This window comes from Salmo trutta, chromosome 14, assembly GCF_901001165.1.
Source record: "Salmo trutta chromosome 14, fSalTru1.1, whole genome shotgun sequence".
NCBI lineage: Eukaryota > Metazoa > Chordata > Actinopteri > Salmoniformes > Salmonidae > Salmo > Salmo trutta.
The window spans coordinates 70410993-70438747 of NC_042970.1; the positions used below are offsets into that span (position 1 = coordinate 70410993).

A 27755-nucleotide genomic window follows, 5' to 3' on the forward strand; every position below is an offset into this window, starting at 1 on the left:
TTTCTTGTTAACAAACTATAGTTTTGGCAAGTCAGTTGTGTCATGCACAAAGTAGATGTCCTAAGTAATTTTTCCAACAATTGTTTACAGACAGATTATTTCACTTATAATTCACTGTATCACAATTCCAGTGGGTCAGAGGTTTTCATGCACTAAGTTGACTGTGCCTTTTAAACAACTTGGAAAATTCCCAAAAATGATGTAATGGCTTTAGAAGCTTCTGATAGGCTAATTGACATCATTTGAGTCAATTGGAGGTGTACCCGTGGATGTATTTCAAGGATGACTTTCAAACTCAGTGCCTCTTTGCTTGACATCATGGGAAAATCAAAAGAAATCAGCTATCATACCGCTCAGGAAGGAGATGTGTTCTGTCTCCTAGAGATTAACATACTTTGGTGCAAAAAGTGCAAATCAATCCCAGAACAACAGCAAAGGACCTTGTGAAGATGCTGGAGGAAACGGGTACAAAAGTATCTATATCCACAGTAAAACGAGTCCCGCTCAGCAAGGAAGAAGCCACTGCACCAAAACCACCATAAAAAAAGCCAGACTACGGTTTGCAACTGCACATGGGGACAAAGATCGTACTTTTTGGAGAAATGTCCTCAGGTCTGATGAAACAAAAACAGAACTGTTTGGCCATTATGACCATCGTTATGTTTGGAGGTAAAAGGGGGAGGCTTGCAAGCCGAAGAACACCATCCCAACTGTGAAGCACGGGGGTGGCAGCATCATGTTGTGGGGTGCTTTGCTGCAGGTGGGACTGGTGCACTTCACAAAATAGATGGCATCATGAGGGAGGAAAAGTATGTGGATATATTGAAGCAACATCTCGAGACATCAGTCAGGAAGTTTAAAGCTTGGTCGTAAATGGGCCTTCCAAATGTACAATGACCCCAAGCATATCTCCAAAGTTGTGGCAAAATGGCTTAAGGACAACAAAGTCAAGGTATTGGAGTGGCCATCACAAAGCCCTGACCTCAATCCTATAGAAAATGTGTGGGCAGAACTGAAAAAGTGTGTGCGAGCAAGGAAGCCTTACAAACCTGACTCGGTTACACCAGCTCTGTCAGGAGGAATGGGCCAAAATTCACCCAACTTATTGTGGGAAGCTTGTGGAAGGCTACCCAAAACGTTTGACCCAAGGTAAACAATTTAAAGGCAATGCTACCAAATACTAATTGAGTGTATGTAAACTTCTGACCCACTGGGAATGTGATGGGACCCACTGGGAATGTGATGGGGCGGCAGGTGTCCTAGTGGTTAGAGCGTTGGACTAGTAGCCGAAAGGTTGCAAGATTGAATCTCAGAGCTGACAAGGTAATAATCTGTCGTTCTGCCCCTGAACAAGGCAGTTACCTAGGCCGTCATTGAAAATAATTATTTGTTCTTAACCGTCTTGCCTAGTTAAATAAAGGTAAAATAATATATATATATATAACAAAAAAAAGATGACATAAATAATTCTCTCTACTATTATTCTGACATTTCACATTCTTAAAATAAAGTGGTGATCCTAACTGACCTAAGACAGGGTTTTTAACTAGGATGACATTTTTACAATTTTTACTAGGATGAAATGTCAGGAATTTAGAAAAACTGAGTTTAAATGTATTTGGCTAAGGTGTATGTAAACTTCCGACTTCCGACTGTGTCTTGATGTAAATGTATGTAATTCAGTTATCATGTATTAATGACAACATCATGCAAAAAACCTTTCCAAGAAGAGGGTAGTGATAGGCAGTGTACCGAGCCTCGAAAAAAAATTATGTTATACTCTCACTGTCTCTAGGCAATTTCTACGTCAAACAGCTTGCACATTTGATCAATCGTTCTCTCTCGCTCTCTCTCTCTTGTCGGACACAGCATCCTACAATCACATCACCATACACATCAGTGAGAAATCTCGCGTTGCGCGCCCGAGCCGCCACAGTCGCATCTATGGAGCGCTCCTGCAGCCTGTCCTACTATTGCATGGAATAAAAATGTAATATGACATAGAAGCAAGAAGCCCTGGCACTTCAAAAGGAAAACAAACCTTGCAGTCCACACCTCAACACTCGCGACTTTCCAACGATACCGACTTGAAACTTTTACCAGACCCCCCCTCCTCACACCGTTCCCCCACTTTAATTCCCTCAGAGAGCTTTGCTGCTCATTTCACTCCGGTGGCTACATGGACGAGGAAGAAGCCGCGGAAAGGATGCCTCCAGCCGGCGTCCGACCCCGGAATCGCCCGCCGCAAGTGATGCTGAACCAGAAAAAGATCAAAGCGAGACGGAAAAAGCGAAAGGAGTTGGTTTTGATCCAAATATGCTTGTTGGGAGGGATGCTTCTCTTCGTCAAGGGGTTCTCCTACCTAGCAGAAAATTCAGGTGAGGGTAGGCCTATCAATGTACCCCCCTGTTGAGGGATGGAATGCTGAAGTGGGAGTTCCATAATGGCTGTTATGTAGCCCATAGAGTCCATTGTTTTGTTACCATGTTTTGTAACAATACAATGTTACATTGATTTTGCACATCATGCAAATTGTGTTTTAACTGTAGGCTACTTTTGAGTTGTTCTCGTTGTGCACAGTTCTGAACTGGACTGGAGTGTGGTCAAGCGGTGGCATGCACCCCAAAAATCTGAGGGGGCTCAAAGTATGTGAGGATGGCTGGTGTGTGAGTGTGGTCATTTTTCAAACAGCTGAACAGCTATTTTTTTCCTGCAATGTTGAGCACGGGTTGGAACCAAATTTATTTTCCAATGGTTTCGTTCTGAACAGAGCCATTCTTTTTTTCGTTCCATTCCACTGTTCTGACCAGCAAAATAAAGTTCTGAACCAGTTCGACTTATGGCGTTCCTTTCTGTTTATTTTTAAACCTCTGAAATATATATATATTTTTTTAACATTTAGCTTACTTCACCAATCAATGCGCATAGAACAGTTTGCTGTGGAGCGGGTAAGCGATGTAATCTATTTAGGAAAGTTATTAAGATAATTTTATTTTGCCGCAACAGTATGGTTTAATCATGACGAAAGACAAAACACGCTGTGCTGTCAGTCACAGTGTAGAGCGCAATATGCAACTCAAAATCTGAGGAGGAAGCATGGCTTGAAGCGGTGGGCATCTTGTTATGACATGCAATATCTGAATTAGGCCCACAGAATTATACCTATGGAGGAGTGGCTTCTACAAAGAAACTTTTAATGCCATTGTACTTCCGAGTTGGTTTAAAGTTGGACCACCGCGAACGTTAGCTAGCTAGCTAACAGGCTTGTGTGTGTGCAGAGCAGCACTAGAATAAAAACACGTTTTACCTTCTTTGTAGTTAATAAATCCAATGTGACAACTGTAGTATCCTTAGCTAGCGTTGAAATGTCCAACCGTTCTTCTCTAATTAACCATCTCTCCCTAATTTCTGAATTACGCTTGTAACGTTGTCAGTAGGCTACAGTAACCTATGTAACGTCGTCAGTAGGCTACAGTAACCTATGTAACGTCGTCAGTAGGCTACAGTATCGTCAGTAGGCTACAGTATCCTATGTAATGTCGTCAGTAGGCTACAGTAACCTATGTAACGTCGTCAGTAGGCTACAGTAACCTATGTAACGTCGTCAGTAGGCTACAGTAACCTATGTAACGTCGTCAGTATGCTACAGTAACCTATGTTATGTCGTCAGTAGGCTACAGTAACCTATGTAACGTCGTCAGTAGGCTACAGTAACCTATGTAATGTCGTCAGTAGACTACAGTAACCTATGTAACGTCGTCAGTAGGCTACAGTAACCTATGTAACGTCGTCTGTAGGCTACAGTAACCTATGTAACGTCGTCTGTAGGCTACAGTATCCTATGTAACGTTGTCAGTAGGCTACAGTATCCTATGTAACGTCGTCAGTAGGCTACAGTATCCTATGTAACGTTGTCAGTAGACTACAGTAACCCATGTAACGTTGTCAGTAGGCTACAGTATCCTATGTAACGTCGTCAGTAGACTACAGTAACGTTGTCAGTAGGCTACAGTAACCTATTTTACATCGTCAGTAGGCTACAGTAACCTATGTAACGTCGTCAGTAGGCTACAGTAACGTTGTCAGTAGGCTACAGTAACCCATGTAACGTTGTCAGTAGGCTACAGTAAGTATGTAACGTCGTCAGTAGGCTACAGTAACGTTAGTAGGCTACAGTAACCTATTTTACGTTGTCAGAAGGCTACAGTAACCTGTGTAACGTCGTCAGTAGGCTACAGTAACGTTGTCAGTAGGCTACAGTAACCTATTTTACATCGTCAGTAGGCTACAGTAACGTTGTCAGTAGGCTACAGTAACCTATTTTACGTCGTCAGTAGGCTACAGTAACCTATGCTTCAAAAGGGAGGGACAGGTAGCCTACATACACACGCACACCCACTGGAAAAGATTTCCAGCTGGCAGGCAGACACTGGAATATGTTTCTGAGTGACAGAGTTTGTTTTTCTGGGACTGGGAATAAATGCCCGGAACATTTAAAGAACGTTATTATTCGGTTCCCATGCGTTTAAAATAACGGTTCTGTTCCGTAACAGTATAGATTACTTTCGGTACTGTTCCTCAAATAATTTTATTTTTCGGTTTTCGGTTCTGTTCCCTGAATCGTTTCCAACCCCTGATCTAGAGCCATAATCATTATGCTTAATTCATTTTTTCCCTTCTGCATATCTGCATATATATTCTGCATACCTCTTATGTGGTCTGTATTCTCCTAACTGGTGGTTCTGATTTTATAGAACAAAATATGCTTCTCTGCTAAAATCTGGGTAAAAGATTGGAAGGAAAGTGAGTCTTTTTCAGTACATTTAGCAATTGCTTGTTTTTCTTAAGTCTACCAACCTTGCCAGCATGGCATGCCAGCTAAGATAGTTTGACAAGCTAGCTACTCCAACATCATTGATTGCTGAATGGCTTCTTGGTAGCTAGTTATGCAGTTGGGCTAGCTAAAGCCAACTTCATTAAATTGCTACTAGGTGTCTAGTAGTATTACAGAGAAACAACAAAACATTAAAAATATATATATATTTACAGTACCAGTCAAAAGTTTGGACACACCTATTCATTTTTTTTTTTTTACTATTTTCTACATTGTAGAATAATAGTGAAGACATCATAACTATTAAATAAGACATATGGAATCATGTAGTAACCAAAAAAGTGTTAAACAAATTCTTCAAAGTAGCCACCTTTGCCTTGATGACAGCTTTGCATACTCTTGGCATTCTCTCATACCAGCATCATGAGGATGCATGGAATGGAATGCATTTCATTTAATAGGTGTGCCTTGTTAAAAGTTAATTTGTGGAATTTCTTTCCTTAATGCATTTGAGCCAATCAGTTGTGTTCAAACAATTTAGGGGTGGTATACAGAAGATAGCCCTATTTGGTTAAATACCAAGTCCATATTATGGCAAGAACAGCTCAAATAAGTAAAGAGAAACAAGAGTCCGTCATTACTTTAAGACATGAAGTTCAGTCAATCTGGAAAATTTCAAGAACTTTGAAAGTTTCTGTAAGTTCAGTCTCAAAAGCCATCAAGCTCTATGATGAAACTGTCTCTCATGAGGACCGCCACAAGAAAGACCTAGAGTTACCTCTGCTGCAGAGGATAAGTTCATTAGAGCTACCAGCCTCAGAAATTGCAGCCCAAATAAATCCTTCACAGAGTTCAAGTAACAGACACATCTCAACATCAACTGTCAACTGTCCAGAGATGACTGCGTGAATCAGGCATTCATGGTCGAATTGCGAATTGACACCAATAATAAGAAGCGACTTGCTTGGGCCAAGAAACATGAGCAATGGACATTAGAAAGGTGGAAATCTGTCCTTTGGTATGATGAGTCCAAATGTGCGATTTTTGGTTCCAACCGCCATGTGTTTGTGAGACGCGGAGTAGGTGAACGGATTATCTCCGCATGTGTGGTTCCCACCGTGAAGCATGGAGGTGTGATGGTGTGGGGGTGCTTTGCTGGTGACAGTGTATTTGATTTATTTAAAATTCAAGGCACACTTAACCAGCATGGCTACCACAGCATTCTGCAGTGATACACCATCCCATCTGGTTTCCGCTTAGTGGAACTATCATTTGTTTTTCAACAGGAAAATGACCCAAAACACACCTCTAGGCTGTGTAAGGGCTATTTGACCAGTGAGAGTGATGGAGTACTGCATCAGATGACCTGGTCTCCACAATCACCTGACCTCAACCCCATTGAGATGGCTTGGGATGAGTTGGACCAAAGAGTGAAGGAAAAGCAGCCAACAAGTGCTCAGCATATGTGGGAACTCCTTCAAGATTGTTGGAAAAGCATTCCTCATGAAGTTGGTTGAAAGAATGCCAAGAGTGTGCAAAGCTGTCATCAAGGCAATAGGTGGCTACTTTGAAGAATCTAAAATATAGTTTAACACTTTTTTGGTTACTACCTGATTCCGTATGTGTTATTTCATAGTTGTGATGTCTTCACTATTATTCTACAATGGAGAAAATATTAAAATAATGAAAATCCCTTGAATGAGTAGGTGTCAGAGAAGCATTGCCTGTACAACCGCTGTAAAGCTCAGGTGTTTTATACTGCAGCTAAGCTGAAATCAGGGCAGAGTACCCAGGGGTATACTGAAAACACTTCTCCAGGTTACAGAGAGACAAAAGCTGTCCTCTACTACTCTATACAAGCAATTTAACTTTAAAACACACAGCTTGCTATTCAAGGTCGACGTTTACTTTTCGTGAGCTGTCACTTATATCCCATTGAATCTTCATTACAGAACAGGGACAGAAGGCTTGGTGCTTGTATATGAATATTCATATTTCATACTCATGATTTGTGCATCACTGCTATGTCAGTGTGCGCATCCTGGTAACGGAACAACGCAATGCAACAGGGACACACACGTGTGTCTGTGTGTGTGTGTGTGTGTGTGTGTGTGTGTGTGTGTGTGTGTGTGTGTTCAAACCAACAATGACACTCCAGCTAATGCATTTCTCCACTTCCCATTGTGTGCCTCTGTGAAACTGTTAAACAACGTGCCGAATATATATTAATTATGTTGATTATTTATGATCCACTTCATGAAGTGCGTGCGTGCGTGTGTGTGTTATGTTCTCTGAGCTTAGTGGAGAAGCACTCAACGCCTTGCAGGCATTGACACATTAATCACCGGTGCGATATGCTTGTTATTTCTGTGTGTGTGCGTGTATGTATGTGTGTGTATGGATGGCCTGTGTGTGTGTCTGTAAGAGGAGGTAAATACACATTGGATGTCGGCACGCAATGCCTTGTGCCCGCTGCCTGCCTTGTGAGTACAGAATCAAAGGTGATGATGCCAGGTGGAAATTTCAGCCATACCTCTAGGTCAGACTATAGGACATTTGAATACCTCTGTTTCTGATTTTGATTCAAAGCATTTCTCTTTTGTGTCTGTCAGCCAGCTGAAAAGGTTAGAGTGGGTTTAGGGTTGTCCAAAGAAGAAAATTAATGAATCCTGTACCCTGTTTTTGCCTCTAGATGTGTTCTTTATTCAGAGTGCACTCATGATTCAAGTGGCATTTTGTGTGATTCAATACAATGTATTCTGCCCCCAGTTCTTTCCCTTCGTTTCATTTCTCAGAACATAATAACTTGATAAATATAACTTCAACACTGACAAAATAATCCTCCTCAGACTTTTTGTTGATTTCAAAGTAGATCACGGTCGTGTTAACTAGGGACAAAACAGAATAAAACAGAGAAAAACCGGGAGGTATTACTCAACTGGTCCAATAACAAATTATCATTTTCATTTTGTGTTGTAAAGAATTTTGATCAATGTGCCCTTATGAACATGCCCTGGTTACCTCTTTTCAAGCCTCCTCTACCTGTGTCTCATAGGTTATGACACATCCAGCCCCACCACGTATGATGATGAGCGATGGGGAGGCAGGAAGCTACTGCAGGAGGTGGACACATTGGACAGTAATAGCAGCATGGAAGAGGATTGGGAAAAGAAAAACTGCACCGAACCAGGTAACAAAATGAAAGAAAGAAATGAAACATCTCACATCCCTTCCTCTCTTGCCCCCGCTCCAGCTAAGGGAGAAAGAAGGAAGAAAGAGAGCACCCCGTATTCTCCCTCCCTCCGTTATTCCCATCTCTCCTTCTCTTCCCAATCTGGGGTAAAACAGACTTGGGTCAGATAGGCTCCCATGAGCCTACAGTACATCACTCACACACACAAACACGGTAGTGTTCTTTCTGGGTTTTTCAGCACTTTTCACACTTATTCTCGGTCACATTCTGGGACCCGGTAGCTTTTCTGACAAGTGAAAGTCCCCAGTTTCCATGGCGACCTCTTATCTGATTATCAACGAGCGACTTGGGCTTGACTGTTCAAGCCGGCACTTGTCGATGGGTGAATGGTGTGTAAGAATGCTTGAGTTACATGTTACACACTGCTAGATGAAATGGTGCTGTATAGAACCACAAAGGGTTAAATCCCTCAAATAGATACAATATATATATATATATACAGTACCTGTGAAAAGTTTGGACACACCTACCCATTCAAGGATTTTTCTTTATTTTTACTATTTTCTACATTGTAGAATAATAGCAATGACATGAAATACTATGAAATATTTATATACTATGAAATAACACGTGGAATCATGTAGTAACCAAAAAAGTGTTAAACAAATAAAAAAATATTTTATTTGATACTCTTCAAAGTAGCCACCCTTTGCCTCGATGACAGCTTTGCAAGCTCTTGACATTCCCTCAACCAGCTTCATAGGTAGTCACCTGGAATGCATTTTGAATTTCTTTCCTTCTTAACCTCTCTAGGGTATGTGGGACGAAATCGTCCCACCTAGTCAACAGCCAGTGGAATCGAGTGGCGCGATATTCAAATACCTTAGAAATGCTATTACTTCAATTTCTCAAACATATGACTATTTTACACCATTTTAAAGACAAGAGTCTCGTTAATCTAACCACATTGTCCGATTTCAAAAAGGCTTTACAATGAAAGCAAAACATTAGATTATGTCAGGAGAGTACCCAGCCAGAAATAATCACACACCCATTTTTCACAAAATGGGTGTGTGTCACAAAAATGTCACAAAAACCAAAACCACAGCTAAATGCAGCACTAACCTTTGATGATCTTCATCAGATGACACTCCTAGGACATTATGTTATACAATACATGCATGTTTTGTTCAATCAAGTTCATATTTATATCAAAAACCAGCTTTTTACATTAGCATGTGACGTTCAGAACTAGCAAACATACCGAAAACTTCCGGTGAATTTACTAAATTACTCACGATAAACGTTCACAAAAAACATAATTATTTTAAGAATTATAGATACAGAACTCCTTTATGCAATTGCGGTGTCAGATTTTAAAATGGCTTTTCGGCAAAAGCACATTTTGCAATATTCTGAGTAGATAGCTCGCCATCACGGGCTAGCTAATTTGACACCTACCAAGTTTGGCGTTCACTAAACTCAGAATTACTATAAGAAAAATTGGATTACCTTTGCTGTTCTTCATCAGAATGCACTCCCAGGACTTCTACTTCATCCACAAATGTTGTTTTGGTTCAAAATAATCCATAGTTATGTTCAAATATCCTCTGTTTTGTTCTTGCGTTCAAGACACTATCCGAACGGTGACGCGCGGACGCGTATCGTGACAAAAAATTTAAAAAATATTCCATTACCGTACTTCGAAGCATGTCAAACGCTGTTTAAAATAAATTTTTATGCGATTTTTCTCGTAAAATAGCGATAATATTCCGACCGGGAGACGTCTTTTTCGTTCAAAGACTGAAAATGTAAAATGGACTCTTCACGTGCACGCGCACACCCGTCTCATTGTTCTCAGATCGACCACTATCCAAATGCGCTACTGTTTTTCAGCCAGGGGCTGCAAAGTCATCATTCAACATTCTGGCGCCTTCTGAGAGCCTATGGGAGCCTTAGAAAGTGTCACATTACAGCAGAGATCCTTTGTTTTCGATAAAGAGGGTGTAGAAGGCCAAGAAATGGTCAGAGAGGGCACTTCCTGTACAGAATCTTCTCAGGTTTTGGCCTGCCATATGAGTTCTGTTATACTCACAGACACCATTCAAACAGTTTTAGAAACTTTAGGGTGTTTTCTATCCAAATCAAACAATTATATGCATATTCTAGTTTCTGGGCAGTAGTAATAACCAGATTAAATCGGGTACGTTTTTTATCCGGATGTGAAAATACTGCCCCCTACCCTAGAGAGGTTAATGTGTTCGAGCCAATCATTTGTGTTGTGACAAGGTAGGGGTCCATATTATGGCAAGAACAGCTCAAATAAGCAAAGAGAAACGACAGTCCATCATTACTTTAAGACATGAAGGTCAGTCAATCCGGAAAATTTGAAGAACTTTGAAAGTTTCTTCAAGTGCAGTCGCAAAAACCATCAAGCGCTATGATGAAACTGGCTCTCAAGAGGACCGCCATAGGAAAGGAAGACCCAAAGTTACCTCTGCTGCAGAGTATAAGTTCATTAAAGTTAAATGCACCTCAGAAATTGCAGTCCAAATGAATGCTTCACGGAGTCAGAGTTCAAGTAATAGACACATCTCAACATCAACTGTCCAGAGATGACTGCGTGAATCAGGCATTCATGGTCGAATTGCTGCAAAGAAAGACACCAATAAGAAGAAGAGACTTACTTGGACCAAGGAACATGAGCAATGGACATTAGACAGGTGAAAATCTCTCCTTTGGTCTGATGAGTCCAAATTTGAGATTTTTGGTTCAAACCGCCGTGTCTTTGTGAGATGCAGAGAAGGTGAACGGATGATGTCCGCATGTGTGGTTCCCACCGTGAAGCATGGAGGAGGAGGTGTGTTGGTGTGGGGGTGCTTTGCTGGTGAGAGTGTATTTGATTTATTTAGAATTCAAGGCACACTTAACCAGCATGGCTACCACAGCATTCTGCAGCGATACACCATCCCATCTGGCTTACGCTTAGTGGGACTATCATTTGTTTTTCAACAGGACAATGACCCAAAACACCTCCAGGCTGTGTAAGGGGTATTTGAACAAGAAGGAGAGGGATTGAGTGCTGCATCAGATGACCTGGCCTGCACAATCACCCGTCCTCAACCCAATTGAGTTGGACCGCAGAGTGAAGGAAAAGCAGCCAACAAGTGCTCAGCATATGTGGGAACTCCTTCAAGACTGTTGGAAAAGCATTCCCTATGAAGCTGGTTGAAAATGCCAAGAGTGTACAAAGCTGTCATAAAGGCAAAAGGTGGCTACTTTGAAGAATCTAAAATGTAGTTTAACACTTTTTTGGTTACAACATGATTCCATATGTGTTATAACATAGTTTTGTATGTCTTCACTATTATTCTACAATGGAGACAAACCCTTGAATGAGTAGGTGTGTCCCCTTGAATGAGTAGGTTCTGTATATATACAGTTGAAGTCGGAAGTTTACATACGCTTAGGTTGGAGTCATTAAAACTTGTTTTTCAACCAGAAGTTTACATACACTAAGTTGACTGTGCCTTTAATCAGCTTGGAAAATTCCAGAAAATGATGTCATGGCTTTAGAAGATTCTGATAAGCTAATTGACATAATTTGTGTCAATTGGAGGTGTACCTGTGGATGTATTTCAAGGCCTACCTTTCAACTCAGTGCCTCTTTGCTTGACATCATGGGAAAATCAAAAGAAATCAGCCAAGATCTCAGAAAAACAATTGTAGACCTCCACAAGTCTGGTTCATCCTTGGGAGCAATTTACAAAAACCTGAAGGTACCACGTTCATCTGTACAAACAATAGTACGTAAGTATAAACACCATGGGACCACACAGCCGTCATACCGCTCAGGAAGGAGACGTGTTCTGTCTCCTAGAGATTAACATACTTTGGTGCAAAAAGTGCAAATCAATCCCAGAACAACAGCAAAGGACCTTGTGAAGATGCTGGAGGAAACAGGTACAAAAGTATCTATATCCACAGTAAAACGAGTCCTATATCTACATAACCTGAAAGGCCGCTCAGCAAGGAAGAAGCCATTGCTCCAAAACCGCCATAAAAAAGCCAGACTACGGTTTGCAACTGCACATGGGGACAAAGATTGTACTTTTTGGAGAAATGTCCTCTGGTCTGAAGAAACAAAAATAGAACTGTTTGGCCATAATGACTATCGTTATGTTTGGAGGTAAAAGGGGGAGGCATGCAAGCTGAAGAACACCATCCCAACCGTGAAAAACGGGGGTGGCAGCATCATGTTGTGGGATGCTTTGCTGCAGGAGGGACTGGTGCACTTCACAAAATAGATGGCATCATGAGGGAGGAAAAGTATGTGGATATATTGTAGAAATTTCTCAAAACATCAGTCAGGATGTTAAAGCTTGGTCGCAAATGGGTCTTCCAAATCGACAATGACCCCAAGCATATCTCCAAAGTTGTTGCAAAATGGCTTAAGGACAACAAAGTCAAGGTATTGGAGTGGCCATCACAAAGCCCTGACCTCAATCAATAAGAACATTTGTGGGCAGAACTGAAAAAGTGTGTGCGAGCAGGGAAGCCTACAAACCTGACTCAGTTACACCAGCTCTGTCAGGAAGAATGGGCCAAAATTCACCCAACTTATTGTGGGAAGCTCGTGGAAGGCTACCCAAAACATTTGACCCAAGTTAAACAATTTAAAGGCAATGCTACCAAATACTAATTGAGTGTCTGTAAACCTCTGACCCACTGGGAATGTGATGAAAGAAATAAAAGCTGAAATAATTCTCTACTATTATTCTGACATTTCATATTCTTGAAATAAAGTGGTGATCCTAATTGACCTCAGATAGGGAATTTGTACTAGGATTAAATGTCAGGAATTGTGAAAAACGAAGTTTAAATGTATTTGGCTAAGGTGTATATAAACTTCCGACTTCAACTGTAACGGCTAAGCGCCATTATTCTTAGCAGTGTACTTGACAGGTTTAGAAGCGCATTCCCCTACAGAGTTAATAAAGTGATTAAAATCTTAGGCTTTTTCTGAGTGAAGTTGAAGCAGGTCTCTTTATATGTTTTTCATCTTCAAAATCCCACATCCTTCCCCATATGAACCACATCATCATCATCTTCCAGACCGGCCTATCCTGCATCATCTAGCCAAGTGTCTATTTATAGCCCCTTATGGATGGTGGAAATTTGACATTCAACTCTGTTGTAATGATGGGTTGAACTGAAGCTTGGAAGAAGGGGGAGGGGAAGAGTGGATGGAGAGGGTTTCACTGAAGGATTGCATTGACGTTTTGTTTTCTTACCTTGAGCTATGAGATAATGATGACACACACACACTGTCATATCTATCCCCCCCCCACGCACCCTTCACCGTTTACCTTACCCACCACATTCCCTCTCCTTTCCCCCCACATTCCCCCTCCTTTCCCCCACTCTCTGGTGTGCTAATTAAGCAAAATGGCCACAATCAATCTCCCATCTCATCCTCCTCCCTCAAGGTCACCCTTGTGGTCTATAAAAGGGAGATGGGGGTCGGAGGTCAAGTTATTCTCCTGTCCCTGCCTATTATAGTTCACCTCTCCTTCTCCTTGTTAAAATGAAAGCGGGCGTTTAAGAGGCCAGGACTCTGGGGTGACTCCAGTGACGCGTGGCGTAAAGGTAGAGGTTGGACTAAATAATAACCTCTCCTTTAAATATGCACACACACACACTCACACACAGTTTGGCCTAATAACCTCTCTTAAAAGTGTACCTTCTTTCACCCCTTTTCCTAATTTAATTTGCGAGTCCTGTTCTTGGTAAAGATAGATGTAGTGTGTGTTCATGTTAAGAGTGAGTCATGTGTTGATTTGACCTTTTGAGAAAGTGGGGGGGGTGTATATGATTGCGTGTGGGTGTGTTAGTGTACATTTAGAGTGTGTGCAAATTTGTGTGTCTGTGAGTGCGTATTTTCTCGTCTGTCTGTGTGTGTTTTTGTCTGTCTGTGTGTGTTATTGTCCGTGTGAGAGAGAGCACCCTGTATGCGTGTCTGTGTCTGAGTACCGGTACCCCTGCTGCCCCAGCAGTGGAGATGGACATGTGTACAGTGCAGTACCGGTACCCCTGCTGTCCCAGCAGTGGAGATGTGTACAGTTCCGTACCGGTACCCCTGCTGTCCCAACAGTGGAGACGGACATGTGTACAGTGCAGTGGAGATGGACATGTGTACAGTACAGTGCAGGCCTTGATGACGCTCAGCGTGAGCTCTCCAGAAGTACCTGCAGAAAGCTTCTCTGATTGTTCTGTTCCTTCCACCAACGTCCTGCTGCTCCTCCACTTCAGACGGAACCCCTCATTTCACTAACACACACACAAGAACAAAAACATTACACAAACAAACACACACGCCGCCAGAAAGACATGAAATTACCCATAACCCATCACACCCATCATTACGCCCACCTTCGATGATTTTAATTGCAGGGATCCCGCTGGGTGAGTTGATTTCTGATGCTTGTTTTGGTGGATGGGGAGAAAAGAGCAGAGGAGGGGAGAGGAAAGGAGGGAGAGAGGAGGGGAGGGGAAAGGAGAGAGAGAGAGAGGATAGGAAGGGAAAGGAGAAGAAAGGAGGGGAGGGGAGGGGAAAGGAGAGAGGAGGAAAGGAAGGAAGGGAGGGGAAGGAAAGAGGAGAGGAAAGGAGGGGAGGGGAAAGGAGAGAGGAGGAGGGGAGAAAAGAGTGGAGGAGTGGAGAGGAGGGGAGGGGAAATGAGAGAGGAGGGGAGAAAAGAGCAGAGGAGGGGAGAAAAGAGCAGAGGAGGGGAGGGGTGAGGAGAGGAAAGGAAAGGAGGGGAGGGGAAAAGAGAAAGGAGAGGACGGGAGGGGAGAATAGAGCGGAGAGGGGAGGAAAGGAGAGAATGTATGGATGAGACTAGATAAAGGTATAGAATACCAGAATGCCAGAAAAGAAGAGAGGGAACAAGCCACAGGTATGACTTAAGACATTTCTGCCCTTCATTATTTTTAGAGGCTTCTGGTAGTGTAGGAAGATGGGTGTTCTCACTCTTCTTCTGGTAGTGTAGGTAGATGGGTGTTCTCACTCTTCTTGTGGTAGTGTAGGAAGATGGGTGTTCTCACCCTTCTTCTGGTAGTGTAGGTAGATGGGTGTTCTCACTCTTCTTCTGGTAGTGTAGGTAGATGGGTGTTCTCACCCTTCTTCTGGTAGTGTAGGTAGATGGGTGCTCTCACTCTTCTTCTGGTAGTGTAGGTAGATGGGTGTTCTCACTCTTCTGGTAGTGTAGGTAGATGGGTGTTCTCACCCTTCTTCTGGTAGTGTAGGTAGATGGGTGTTCTCACTCTTCTTCTGGTAGTGTAGGTAGATGGGTGTTCTCACTCTTCTGGTAGTGTAGGTAGATGGGTGTTCTCACCCTTCTTCTGGTAGTGTAGGTAGATGGGTGTTCTCACCCTTCTTCTGGTAGTGTAGGTAGATGGGTGTTCTCACCCTTCTTCTGGTAGTGTAGGTAGATGGGTGTTCTCACTCTTCTGGTAGTGTAGGTAGATGGGTGTTCTCACCCTTCTTCTGGTAGTGTAGGTAGATGGGTGTTCTCACCCTTCTTCTGGTAGTGTAGGTAGATGGGTGTTCTCACTCTTCTTCTGGTAGTGTAGGTAGATGGGTGTTCTCACCCTTCTTCTGGTAGTGTAGGTAGATGGGTGTTCTCACCCTTCTTCTGGTAGTGTAGGTAGATGGGTGTTCTCACCCTTCTTCTGGTAGTGTAGGTAGATGGGTGTTCTCACCCTTCTTCTGGTAGTGTAGGTAGATGGGTGTTCTCACTCTTCTTCTGGTAGTGTAGGTAGATGGGTGTTCTCACCCTTCTTCTGGTAGTGTAGGTAGATGGGTGTTCTCACTCTTCAGGTAGTGTAGGTAGATGGGTGTTCTCACTCTTCTTCTGGTAGTGTAGGTAGATGGGTGTTCTCACTCTTCAGGTAGTGTAGGTAGATGGGTGTTCTCACTCTTCTTCTGGTAGTGTAGGTAGATGGGTGTTCTCACTCTTTCAGGTAGTGTAGGTAGATGGGTGTTTTCACTCTTCTTCTGGTAGTGTAGGTAGATGGGTGTTCTCACTCTTCAGGTAGTGTAGGTAGATGGGTGTTCTCACTCTTCTTCTGGTAGTGTAGGTAGATGGGTGTTCTCACTCTTCAGGTAGTGTAGGTAGATGGGTGTTCTCACTCTTCTGGTAGTGTCGGTAGATGGGTGTTCTCACTCTTCTTCTGGTAGTGTAGGTAGATGGGTGTTCTCACTCTTCTTCTGGTAGTGTAGGTAGATGGGTGTTCTCACTCTTCTTCTGGTAGTGTAGGGAGATGGGTGTTCTCACTCTTCTTCTGGTAGTGTAGGTAGATGGGTGTTCTCACTCTTCTTCTGGTAGTGTAGGTAGATGGGTGTTCTCACTCTTCTTCTGGTAGTGTAGGTAGATGGGTGTTCTCACTCTTCTTCTGGTAGTGTAGGTAGATGGGTGTTCTCACTCTTCTTCTGGTAGTGTAGGTAGATGGGTGTTCTCACTCTTCTTCTGGTAGTGTAGGTAGATGGGTGTTCTCACTCTTCTTCTGGTAGTGCAGGTAGATGGGTGTTCTCACACTTCTTCTGGTAGTGTAGGTAGATGGGTGTTCTCACTCTTCTTCTGGTAGTGTAGGTAGATGGGTGTTCTCACTCTTCTTCTGGTAGTGTAGGTAGATGGGTGTTCTCACTCTTCTTCTGGTAGTGCAGGTAGATGGGTGTTCTCACTCTTCTTCTGGTAGTGTAGGTAGATGGGTGTTCTCACTCTTCAGGTAGTGTAGGTAGATGGGTGTTCTCACTCTTCTTCTGGTAGTGTAGGTAGATGGGTGTTCTCACTCTTCAGGTAGTGTAGGTAGATGGGTGTTCTCACTCTTCTTCTGGTAGTGTAGGTAGATGGGTGTTCTCACTCTTCAGGTAGTGTAGGTAGATGGGTGTTCTCACTCTTCTTCTGGTAGTGTAGGTAGATGGGTGTTCTCACTCTTCTTCTGGTAGTGTAGGTAGATGGGTGTTCTCACTCTTCTTCTGGTAGTGTAGGTAGATGGGTGTTCTCACTCTTCTTCTGGTAGTGTAGGTAGATGGGTGTTCTCACTCTTCTTCTGGTAGTGTAGGTAGATGGGTGTTCTCACTCTTCTTCTGGTAGTGCAGGTAGATGGGTGTTCTCACTCTTCTTTTGGTAGTGTAGGTAGATGGGTGTTCTCACTCTTCTTCTGGTAGTGTAGGTAGATGGGTGTTCTCACCCTTCTTCTGGTAGTGTAGGTAGATGGGTCTTCTCACTCTTCTTCTGGTCGTGTAGGTAGATGGGTGTTCTCACTCTTCTTCTGGTAGTGTAGTTAGATGGGTGTTCTCACTCTTCTTCTGGTAGTGTAGGTAGATGGGCGTTCTCACTCTTCAGGTAGTGTAGGTAGATGGGTGTTCTCACTCTTCAGGTAGTGTAGGTAGATGGGTGTTCTCACACTTCTTGTGGTAGTGTAGGTAGATGGGTGTTCTCACTCTTCTTGTGGTAGTGTAGGTAGATGGGTGTTCTCACTCTTCTTGTGGTAGTGTAGGTAGATGGGTGTTCTCACTCTTCTTCTGGTAGTGTAGATAGATGGGTGTTCTCACTCTTCTTCTGGTAGTGTAGGTAGATGGGTGTTCTCACACTTCTTGTGGTAGTGTAGGTAGATGGGTGTTCTCACTCTTCTTGAGGTAGTGTAGGTAGATGGGTGTTCTCACTCTTCTTCTGGTAGTGTAGGTAGATGGGTGTTCTCACTCTTCAGGTAGTGTAGATAGATGGGTGTTCTCACTCTTCTTCTGGTAGTGTAGGTAGATGGGTGTTCTCACTCTTCTTCTGGTAGTGTAGGTAGATGGGTGTTCTCACTCTTCTTCTGGTAGTGCAGGTAGATGGGTGTTCTCACTCTTCATTTAGTGTAGGTAGATGGGTGTTCTCACTCTTCTTCTGGTAGTGTAGGTAGATGGGTGTTCTCACTCTTCAGGTAGTGTAGGTAGATGGGTGTTCTCACACTTCTTGTGGTAGTGTAGGTAGATGGGTGTTCTCACTCTTCTTGTGGTAGTGTAGGTAGATGGGTGTTCTCACTCTTCAGGTAGTGTAGGTAGATGGGTGTTCTCACACTTCTTGTGGTAGTGTAGGTAGATGGGTGTTCTCACTCTTCTTGAGGTAGTGTAGGTAGATGGGTGTTCTCACTCTTCTTCTGGTAGTGTAGGTAGATGGGTGTTCTCACTCTTCAGGTAGTGTAGATAGATGGGTGTTCTCACTCTTCTTCTGGTAGTGTAGGTAGATGGGTGTTCTCACTCTTCTTCTGGTAGTGTAGGTAGATGGGTGTTCTCACTCTTCTTCTGGTAGTGCAGGTAGATGGGTGTTCTCACTCTTCAGGTAGTGTAGGTAGATGGGTGTTCTCACTCTTCTTCTGGTAGTGTAGGTAGATGGGTGTTCTCACTCTTCAGGTAGTGTAGGTAGATGGGTGTTCTCACACTTCTTGTGGTAGTGTAGGTAGATGGGTGTTCTCACTCTTCTTGTGGTAGTGTAGGTAGATGGGTGTTCTCACTCTTCAGGTAGTGTAGGTAGATGGGTGTTCTCACTCTTCTTCTGGTAGTGTAGGTAGATGGGTGTTCTCACTCTTCTTCTGGTAGTGTAGGAAGATGGGTGTTCTCACACTTCTTGTGGTAGTGTAGGTAGATGGGTGTTCTCACTCTTCTTGTGGTAGTGTAGGTAGATGGGTGTTCTCACTCTTCTTGTGGTAGTGTAGGTAGATGGGTGTTCTCACTCTTCTTCTGGTAGTGTAGGTAGATGGGTGTTCTCACTCTTCTTCTGGTAGTGTAGGTAGATGGGTGTTCTCACACTTCTTGTGGTAGTGTAGGTAGATGGGTGTTCTCACTCTTCTTGTGGTAGTGTAGGTAGATGGGTGTTCTCACTCTTCTTCTGGTAGTGTAGGTAGATGGGTGTTCTCACACTTCTTGTGGTAGTGTAGGTAGATGGGTGTTCTCACTCTTCTTGTGGTAGTGTAGGTAGATGGGTGTTCTCACTCTTCTTCTGGTAGTGTAGGTAGATGGGTGTTCTCACACTTCTTCTGGTAGTGTAGGTAGATGGGTGTTCTCACTCTTCTTGTGGTAGTGTAGGTAGATGGGTGTTTTCACTCTTCTTCTGGTAGTGCAGGTAGATGGGTGTTCTCACTCTTCTTCTGGTAGTGTAGGTAGATGGTGTTCTCACTCTTCTGGTAGTGTAGGTAGATTGGTGTTCTCACTCTTCTTCTGGTAGTGTAGGTAGATGGGTGTTCTCACTCTTCTTCTGGTAGTGTAGGTAGATGGGTGTTCTCACTCTTCTTCTGGTAGTGTAGGTAGATGGGTGTTCTCACTCTTCTTCAGGTAGTGTAGGTAGATGGGTGTTCTCACTCTTCTTCTGGTAGTGTAGGTAGATGGGTGTTCTCACTCTTCTTCTGGTAGTGCAGGTAGATGGGTGTTCTCACTCTTCTTCTGGTAGTGCAGGTAGATGGGTGTTCTCACTCTTCTTCTGGTAGTGCAGGTAGATGGGTGTTCTCACTCTTCTGGTAGTGTAGGTAGATGGGTGTTCTCACTCTTCTTCTGGTAGTGTAGGTAGATGGGTGTTCTCACTCTTCTTCTGGTAGTGCAGGTAGATGGGTGTTCTCACTCTTATTCTGGTAGTGCAGGTAGATGGGTGTTCTCACTCTTCTTCTGGTAGTGTAGGTAGATGGGTGTTCTCACTCTTCTTCTGGTAGTGTAGGTAGATGGGTGTTCTCACTCTTCTTCTGGTAGTGTAGGTAGATGGGTGTTCTCACTCTTCTTCAGGTAGTGTAGGTAGATGGGTGTTCTCACTCTTCTTCTGGTAGTGTAGGTAGATGGGTGTTCTCACTCTTCTTCTGGTAGTGCAGGTAGATGGGTGTTCTCACTCTTCTTCTGGTAGTGCAGGTAGATGGGTGTTCTCACTCTTCTTCTGGTAGTGTAGGTAGATGGGTGTTCTCACTCTTCTTCTGGTAGTGTAGGTAGATGGGTGTTCTCACTCTTCTTCTGGTAGTGTAGGTAGATGGGTGTTCTCACTCTTCTTCTGGTAGTGCAGGTAGATGGGTGTTCTCACTCTTCTTCTGGTAGTGCAGGTAGATGGGTGTTCTCACTCTTCTGGTAGTGTAGGTAGATGGGTGTTCTGTCTCTTCTTCTGGTAGTGTAGGTAGATGGGTGTTCTCACTCTTCTTCTGGTAGTGCAGGTAGATGGGTGTTCTCACTCTTATTCTGGTAGTGCAGGTAGATGGGTGTTCTCACTCTTCTTCTGGTAGTGTAGGTAGATGGGTGTTCTCACTCTTCTTCTGGTAGTGTAGGTAGATGGGTGTTCTCACTCTTCTGGTAGTGTAGGTAGATTGGTGTTCTCACTCTTCTGGTAGTGTAGGAGGATGGGTTCATTGTAATTGCTGGAATGGAATGAATGGAACGGAGTCAAACGTGGTTTCCATATGTTTGGTACCGTTTCATATATTCCATTCCAGCCTTTACAATGAGCCCATCCTCCTATAGCGCCTCCCACCAGCCTCCTCTGCTATGTAGGCTATTTTCACTCTGCATCTGGCCAGAAAAGGGAAGAGAAGAGATGTGTGAGATTGCTGATAGGGCTATGTGGTTGAAGAATAGGTGACAGACACAGAGAGACAGAGACCCAAATGGTGTGTGGGTTTATAAGACGCTTTCATGGCCTTTGATTTACTGCTGTGAGACTATTAGACATCAGACTTGTACAGTTTGTAATTAAACAACACAAAAGGATGTTCTTAGAACTAGACCTTGTTCTAGTCATCGAAGATCAGTGTTTTCATTAGAACTTGGTTTTTCAACTCATCCGTCGATTTTAAACACATTTTAAACATGATATGATTGAAAACTGCTTCTTTTTTTTATAACTAATCCTTGTGTTCTTTTAGTTCTCCTGTCCTTCAATAGGATACTGTAGACAATTCCATATGCATTATCCACAAAGTCTAGACTTAACCGATAACTTTCTCGACAACTGTGTGCCCATATGATACAGTATGCCATGATAAAATGAGAACACACACACACACACTGCTGCTGTAGATGGCACCCCAGCCTGTGTATGAGGCTGTGACAGTACACTGCTCTCTCCAGGGGTTTCCTGCCCTCCCAGAGACATTCAGTCTTCAGCACACACTATCTGTTTTGGCCTTGACTTAATCAGGGTTCCCTCTGAACAGTGTGTGTGTGTGTGTGATACCCTTAGGAAGCTAGAAGGACCAACTGATTAATTGCAGTATGATGCCCCAGATGTCTGTAGAGGTGGCTGATAGCTAAGTAGGTAGGTATGTGTTCGCCTGCGTGTGTGCGTGAAGTGTGTGTGTTTGTTTACCTGTGTGTGTGTGTGTGCGCGCACACGTGTGTATGAGGACTCCTAGCACTTTGCCCCGTAGGCTCACTAGAAGAGATGACGCCTTGTCTAACTCAATACACAGTTGATGAAATAAAATGTAAACAAATCTGATGACTTATAACTGTCAGCTTTTACATCGTGATAAACATCAGATCTGGGTTCAACTACTATTCCAAAGCTTTCAAGTATTTTAAGATTTTGCTCTAGCCTGCCTTGAGTTGCTATAGCCTGCCAGATGGGTGGGGTGGGCGGTTGCAGTTTCAATTCTACTTGAACCCAGGTTTGCTAATCATATTCATATTGGTGATGACCCTTCTATACCGAGAGAGATTTCCTTTGAGAAATCAACTGCTGGGTATTGTGATGCTTGAGGGGGCTGAGGTTGGGGTTTTCATAATAACGTAACATCAACAGCTACAGATGGTGTGTGTGTGTACTTTAGTGTGCAGATTGCAGATGCCATATAGTTATTGCATGAGGAGGAGATCGTTCCTCGTGGGAATAAGACCAATCTATCTCCGCAATTAGCTTAGCAAGTTTCCCCGAAACTGTCACTGGGGTCACCACCTCTTTCTTTGCTTTTATCGTTCGCTCTCCCTCCCTCTCCCCCCTCTCAATTTCCCATCTTTACCTTTCTCTCCCTCTCTGACTCACCATATCTCTCCTTCTTTCTCCTTCCCTCTCTTAGCAGCTCACCATTGAATTATATAACCAAGGATGTTGTCCTACAGCAGAAGTCACTCCACACACCTTTAAAGATTCATCTGAAAGTGAATGAGATGGGAGATTGGGGGGATGTTCAGCAGTCTTCCTGACTGCTAGGAACATCCTATTCCTTTAACTGTTTCCCCAGAGAGGTCAGAGGAGCTTAAAAAAACCTATGTCTTTTTACATTTTTACACAGTCACACATTCCTCTTGAGTAGGTAGAGTAGGCGTAATGCTGTGGCTCAGGGCAGTACAATGAGCGTCCCTGAGTTAGATACATGAGGTAAGTCAGGGATTTCAGTAGAAGATGCTGGGTCACATCAGCACATACCTTTCACTCTGTGGCGTCGATAGCGTTTCCCCTAGTGATAGTGATGAGTCCTATCTTAGGTTAGCTTATTTCAGGTTTGGTTAAGATGATGGGCATTTCAAGTGATACAGATGTAGGATCTTAATTTGATCACTTTTTTGTTGCTGAGGATTTTCCATGCCACCGTAGGTAATGCAGATTAGCTTTGTGATTTACATAAATTCACTGAAAACCTGCACTAACACACAGTTATATTAAGTGTTGCACTTGTCATGTAGCCTACTTTGGCCAGCTTATAGCCTAACCACCGATCATCAAAATCAAATCAAATTTATTTATATAACCCTTCTTACATCAGCTGATATCTCAAAGTGCTGTACAGAAACCCTGCCTAAAACCCCAAACAGCAAGCAATGCAGGTGTAGAAGCACGGTGGCTAGCAAAAACTCCCTAGAAAGGCCAAAACCTAGGAAGAAACCTAGAGAGGAACCAGGCTATGAGGGGTGGCCAGTCCTCTTCTGGCTGTGCCGGGTGGAGATTATAACAGAACATGGCCAAGATGTTCAAATGTTCATAAATGACCAGCATGGTCAAATAATAATAATCACAGTAGTTGTCGAGGGTGCAACAGGTCAGCACCTCAGGAGTAAATGTCAGTTGGCTTTTCATAGCCGATCATTGAGAGTATCTCTACCGCTTCTGCTGTCTCTAGAGAGTTGAAAACAGCAGGTCTGGGACAGGTAGCACGACCGGTGAACAGGTCAGGGTTCCATAGCCGCAGACAGAACAGTTGAAACTGGAGCAGCAGCATGGCCAGGTGGACTGGGGACAGCAAGGAGTCATCATGCCAGGTAGTCCTGGGGCATGGTCCTAGGGCTCAGGTCCCCCGAGAGAGAAAGAGAGAATTAGAGAGAGCATACTTAAATTCACACAGGACACTGGAGAAATACTCCAGATATAACAGACTGACCCTAGCCCCCCGACACATAAACTACTGCAGCATAAATACTGGAGGCTGAGACAGGAGGGGTCAGGAGACACTGTGGCCCCATCCGATGATACCCCCGGACAGGGCCAAACAGGCAGGATATAACCCCACCCACTTTGCCAAAGCACAGCCCCCACACCACTAGAGGGATATCTTCAACCACCAACTTACCATCCTGAGACAAGGCCGAGTATAGCCCACAAAGATCTCCGCCACAGCACAACCCAAGGGGGGGCGCCAACCCAGATAGGAAGACCACGTCAGTGACTCAACCCACTCAAGTGACGCACCCCTCCTAGAGACGGCATGCAACATTATGGTCTAAATGTTCAAATCCTCTTGCTGCAGGATTATTTTGCTGTGACAATACTGGTCAATTGAAGCTCCCACATCTGTAGGTTCATGATGGCCTTAATGGTATCACTCGCTGTATATCACCTTGAACATCCATAGCTCTATCTGTATATTGGAGAGTGGTTACATTTCCCAACAATATACCTTCCCAAACAAATGACCCGAAGAGGGTTCTTTTAAGTTATTTTTAGTCTTTCTCATTGTCTCCCCAGGTGTGTGTCCAGCTTGGCACGCGATCCTAGTGCCTAACTGACACTTTCGACTGAGAAAACTCCTCCAAACGGCACGCAATCACACACACACACACACACACACCTCTGTTAACCCAGAAGTTAACACTTGCGTAATTTGGTTAGCTGCGTGATTAACTTTTGTGTTCGTACCTGTTAAAATGTTTGTCTCCACCCTCGCAAAAGGAAACTCTCAGCCAAAGCCCCCTTGTGAAAGAGATGCTACTTTACTGTCTCTCACACCTAGCTGTGCTCTTACTGTAACTCAAGTCAAAGCAGTTTAAGCACTGCCTTCACCCAATCCTGAAACGTCCAAATAACCAGTGACGAAAAGCCAAAAAACAGAACTAATGCTGCTCATTAGATCATGCATCCCATTCAGTCCCGGCAGATCGGTCTACACACAGAATCTGCCCACGGGAGATTAGTTGTCACTTAGTGTGAATTCACTCATGTCATTCGCTGGGGGTGGATGTGATATGTCAGTTCAGAAGCCCGCTTTGACTTGTCATTGGCTGGCGGGGATTGGAGGGGAGGGGCCGGATGTCATCTCGCGTTCAAAGATGGTTGGTGTTGAATCAAGCAGACGCGTAACAAATAACATCAAAATACTTGTTTATATTATTACCTATTATAATCTGTTCACTTTTACACTGGGAATTGGCCTATATGGATAGTGCTAAATTGAAATGTTTCTTACAGAAGAAATATGAAAAGCACATGCATAACCATGGTAGCAATTGAAAGGGAACAGTTTGGAGATATTGGGAAAATGATTAGACCAAAGGTGAGCACACAACATTTCACCTGACACAAGACTGAATCCAAACATTACATTTATTGTACTTTTCGCCGCATTTGTTGATAACGAAATCTGAAAATACTCTGGATAAATTCAGTAACATGATAAGACTATCCCTGGAAAATGTGAGGTAGGTGCAACATAAGACAAAAACATGACAAGGGTTTGAGTGAGAGGACAAACTGGTGTCTCCATGTGGCTGCTGTGTAGCTGCGTCGTTGAGGAACTAGAGCAAGCACACTTGTAGTTGTTTCGTTTGGAACACAACCCTGCATCCCTGCCATCACACAATTACTTTTATTGTTTACGCAATCCAAAAACTGCCCATTATAAATCGCTATCCGGGTCAGGTGGGTATGATTTGAAAGCTTGTTCACTTGCCGACATGACTAGCTAAGTTATAAAATATGATCTTACAGTGTTGGGCTTTCACAAGGCAATTCAGAGGAACAGATTGTAATTTTGGTACGCATAGAAAGGAGTCAAGAGAGCATTCGGGTGCGTGTGCTGCAGCAAATCTTCTGGCCAATAAACAAACATAGGCTCATTCTGTTGAGAACAACCAGGGTGTGACGCCATGACATCTTGTAACATTATCCAGTTAGTATTTTAAAGTTGATTTTGACAACGATATGCTTCCATAAGATCATAGTAGGCAGCCTATTACATTGAACATTTTAAAGAATTGTCCTCTTAAGGTACAGCAAAGGGAATAAATACATTACAAATATATAGGATAGGATAGAATAGTATAGGATAGTATACAGTCATGGCCAAATGTTTTGAGAATGACACAAATATTAATTTTCACAACGTTTGATGCTTCAGTGTCTTTAGATATTTTTGGTCAGATGTTACTATGGAGTACTGAAGTATAATTACAAGCATTTCATAAGTGTCAAAGGCTTTTATTGACAATTACATGAAATTCATGCAAAGAGTCAATATTTGCAGTGTTGACCCTTCTGTTTCAAGACCTCTGCAATCTGCCCTGGCATGCTGCCAATTAACTTCTGGGCCACATCCTGACTGATGGCAGCCCATTCTTGCATAATCAATGCTTGGAATTTGTCAGAATTTGTGGGTTTTTGTTTGTCCACCCGCCTCTTGAGGATTGACCACAAGTTCTCAATGGGATTAAGGTCTGGGGAGTTTCCTGGCCATGGACCTAACATATTGATGTTTAGTACAAAAAAAAATGTATGAAAATGTATGCATTCACTACTGTAAGTTGCTCTGGATAAGAGCGTCTGCTAAATGACTAAAATGTAATGTAAAATGTCCCCCGAGCCACTTAGTTATCACTTTTGCCTTATGGCAAGTTGCTCCATCATGCTGGAAAAGGCATTGTTCATCACCAAACTGTTCCTGGATGGTTGGGAGAAGTTGCTCTCAGAGGATGTGTTGGTACCATTCTTTATTCATGGCTGTGTTCTTAGGCAAAATTGTGAGTGAGCCCACTCCCTTGGCTGAGAAGCAACTCCACACATGAATGGTCTCAGGATGCTTTACTGTTTACATGACACAGGACTGACGGTAGCGCCCCAAACAATCGGAAAGGGGATTCATCAGAGAAAAGGACTTTGCCCCAGTCCTCAGCAGTCCAATCCCTGTACCTTTTGCAGCATATCAGTCTGTCCCTGATGCTTTTCCTGGAGAGAAGTGGCTTCTTTGCTGCCCTTCTTGACACCAGGCCATCCTCCAAAAGTCTTCGCCTCACTGTGCGTGCAGATGCACTCACACCTGCCTGCTGCCATTCCTGAGCAAGCTCTGTACTGGTGGTGCCCCGATCCCGCAGCTGAATCAACTTTAGGAGACGGTCCTGGCGCTTGCTGGACTTTCTTGGGCGCCCTGAAGCCTTCTTCACAACAATTGAACCGCTCTCCTTGATGTTCTTGATGATCCGATAAATGGTTGATTTTGGTGCAATCTTACTGGCAGCAATATCCTTGCCTGTGAAGCCCTTTTTGTGCAAATCAATGATGACGGCACGTGTTTCCTTGCAGGTAACCAAGGTTGACAGAGGAAGAACAATGATTCCAAGCACCACCCTCCTTTTGAAGCTTCCAGTCTGTTATTCGAACTCAATCAGCATGACAGAGTGTTCATCAGCCTTGTCCTCGTCAGCACTCACACCTGTGTTAACGATAGAATCACTGACATGATGTCAGCTGGTCTTTTTGTGGCAGGGCTGAAATGCAGTGGAAATGCTTTTTGGGGATTCAGTTCATTTGCATGGCAAAGAGGGACTTTGCAATTAATTGCAATTCATCTGATCACTCTTCGTAACATTCTGGAGCATATGCAAATTGCCATCATATAAACTGAGGCAGCAGACTTTGTGAAAATTAATATTTGTGTCATTCTCAACTTTTGGCCACGACTGTAGTATAGCATAGGATAGTGCTGAGTGATTAGTGCTTTTTGAACTCGGTTCGATTATTAAAAGATTATCAACATTTTCGGTTTCGATTATTATTTTAAACATTAAATGCACTATGCATTATGTGAGTTAAATGCTGTAACACACAATAAAACAATACATAAAAGTCCCATGATGGTAGTGAGTGTCCATTACTGCTTATCACCTATTAACTATTAACCTTCATCCACATAATTATCACGTTTTCTGCGCTAAACTATGTAGAACATTGGCCTTTTGGAAACTACAACTCCCTACTACATTGCACAGTTCGGGCGTGATCTGATTTATCTCTAGAGAAACTGCAGCGCAATGTGCGTATTGAGTTTTTATTTGATCTAATAATTGAACGGACATAGGTCAATTAGTTGTTTTAAAAAACAAAAAATAACCGACATTTCAGTTAATCATTCAGCACTACAAATATAACATACAACTGCAGGAAGGAATTACTATGAGAAATAGTACAGGATATGTGTTCAGAAGTAGAGGTTTCATGCTGTAGACAAAATGTGGTT

The 27755-nt window shown here is 43.2% G+C and overlaps 1 protein-coding gene across 1 annotated transcript in view; it reads left to right on the forward strand.

The window, feature by feature from the left end:
• Positions 1-1822: 1822 nt before the first annotated feature.
• LOC115147230 (sodium/potassium/calcium exchanger 3) overlaps positions 1823-27755 on the forward strand; it is a 65710-nt gene continuing 39777 nt past the window's right edge. Inside the window, exons 1-2 of the mRNA XM_029689345.1 lie at positions 1823-2378; positions 7890-8024. Coding sequence (XP_029545205.1) covers positions 2180-2378; positions 7890-8024 — 334 coding nt within the window. The 5' untranslated portion in view covers positions 1823-2179. The remainder of the gene's footprint in view (positions 2379-7889; positions 8025-27755) is intronic.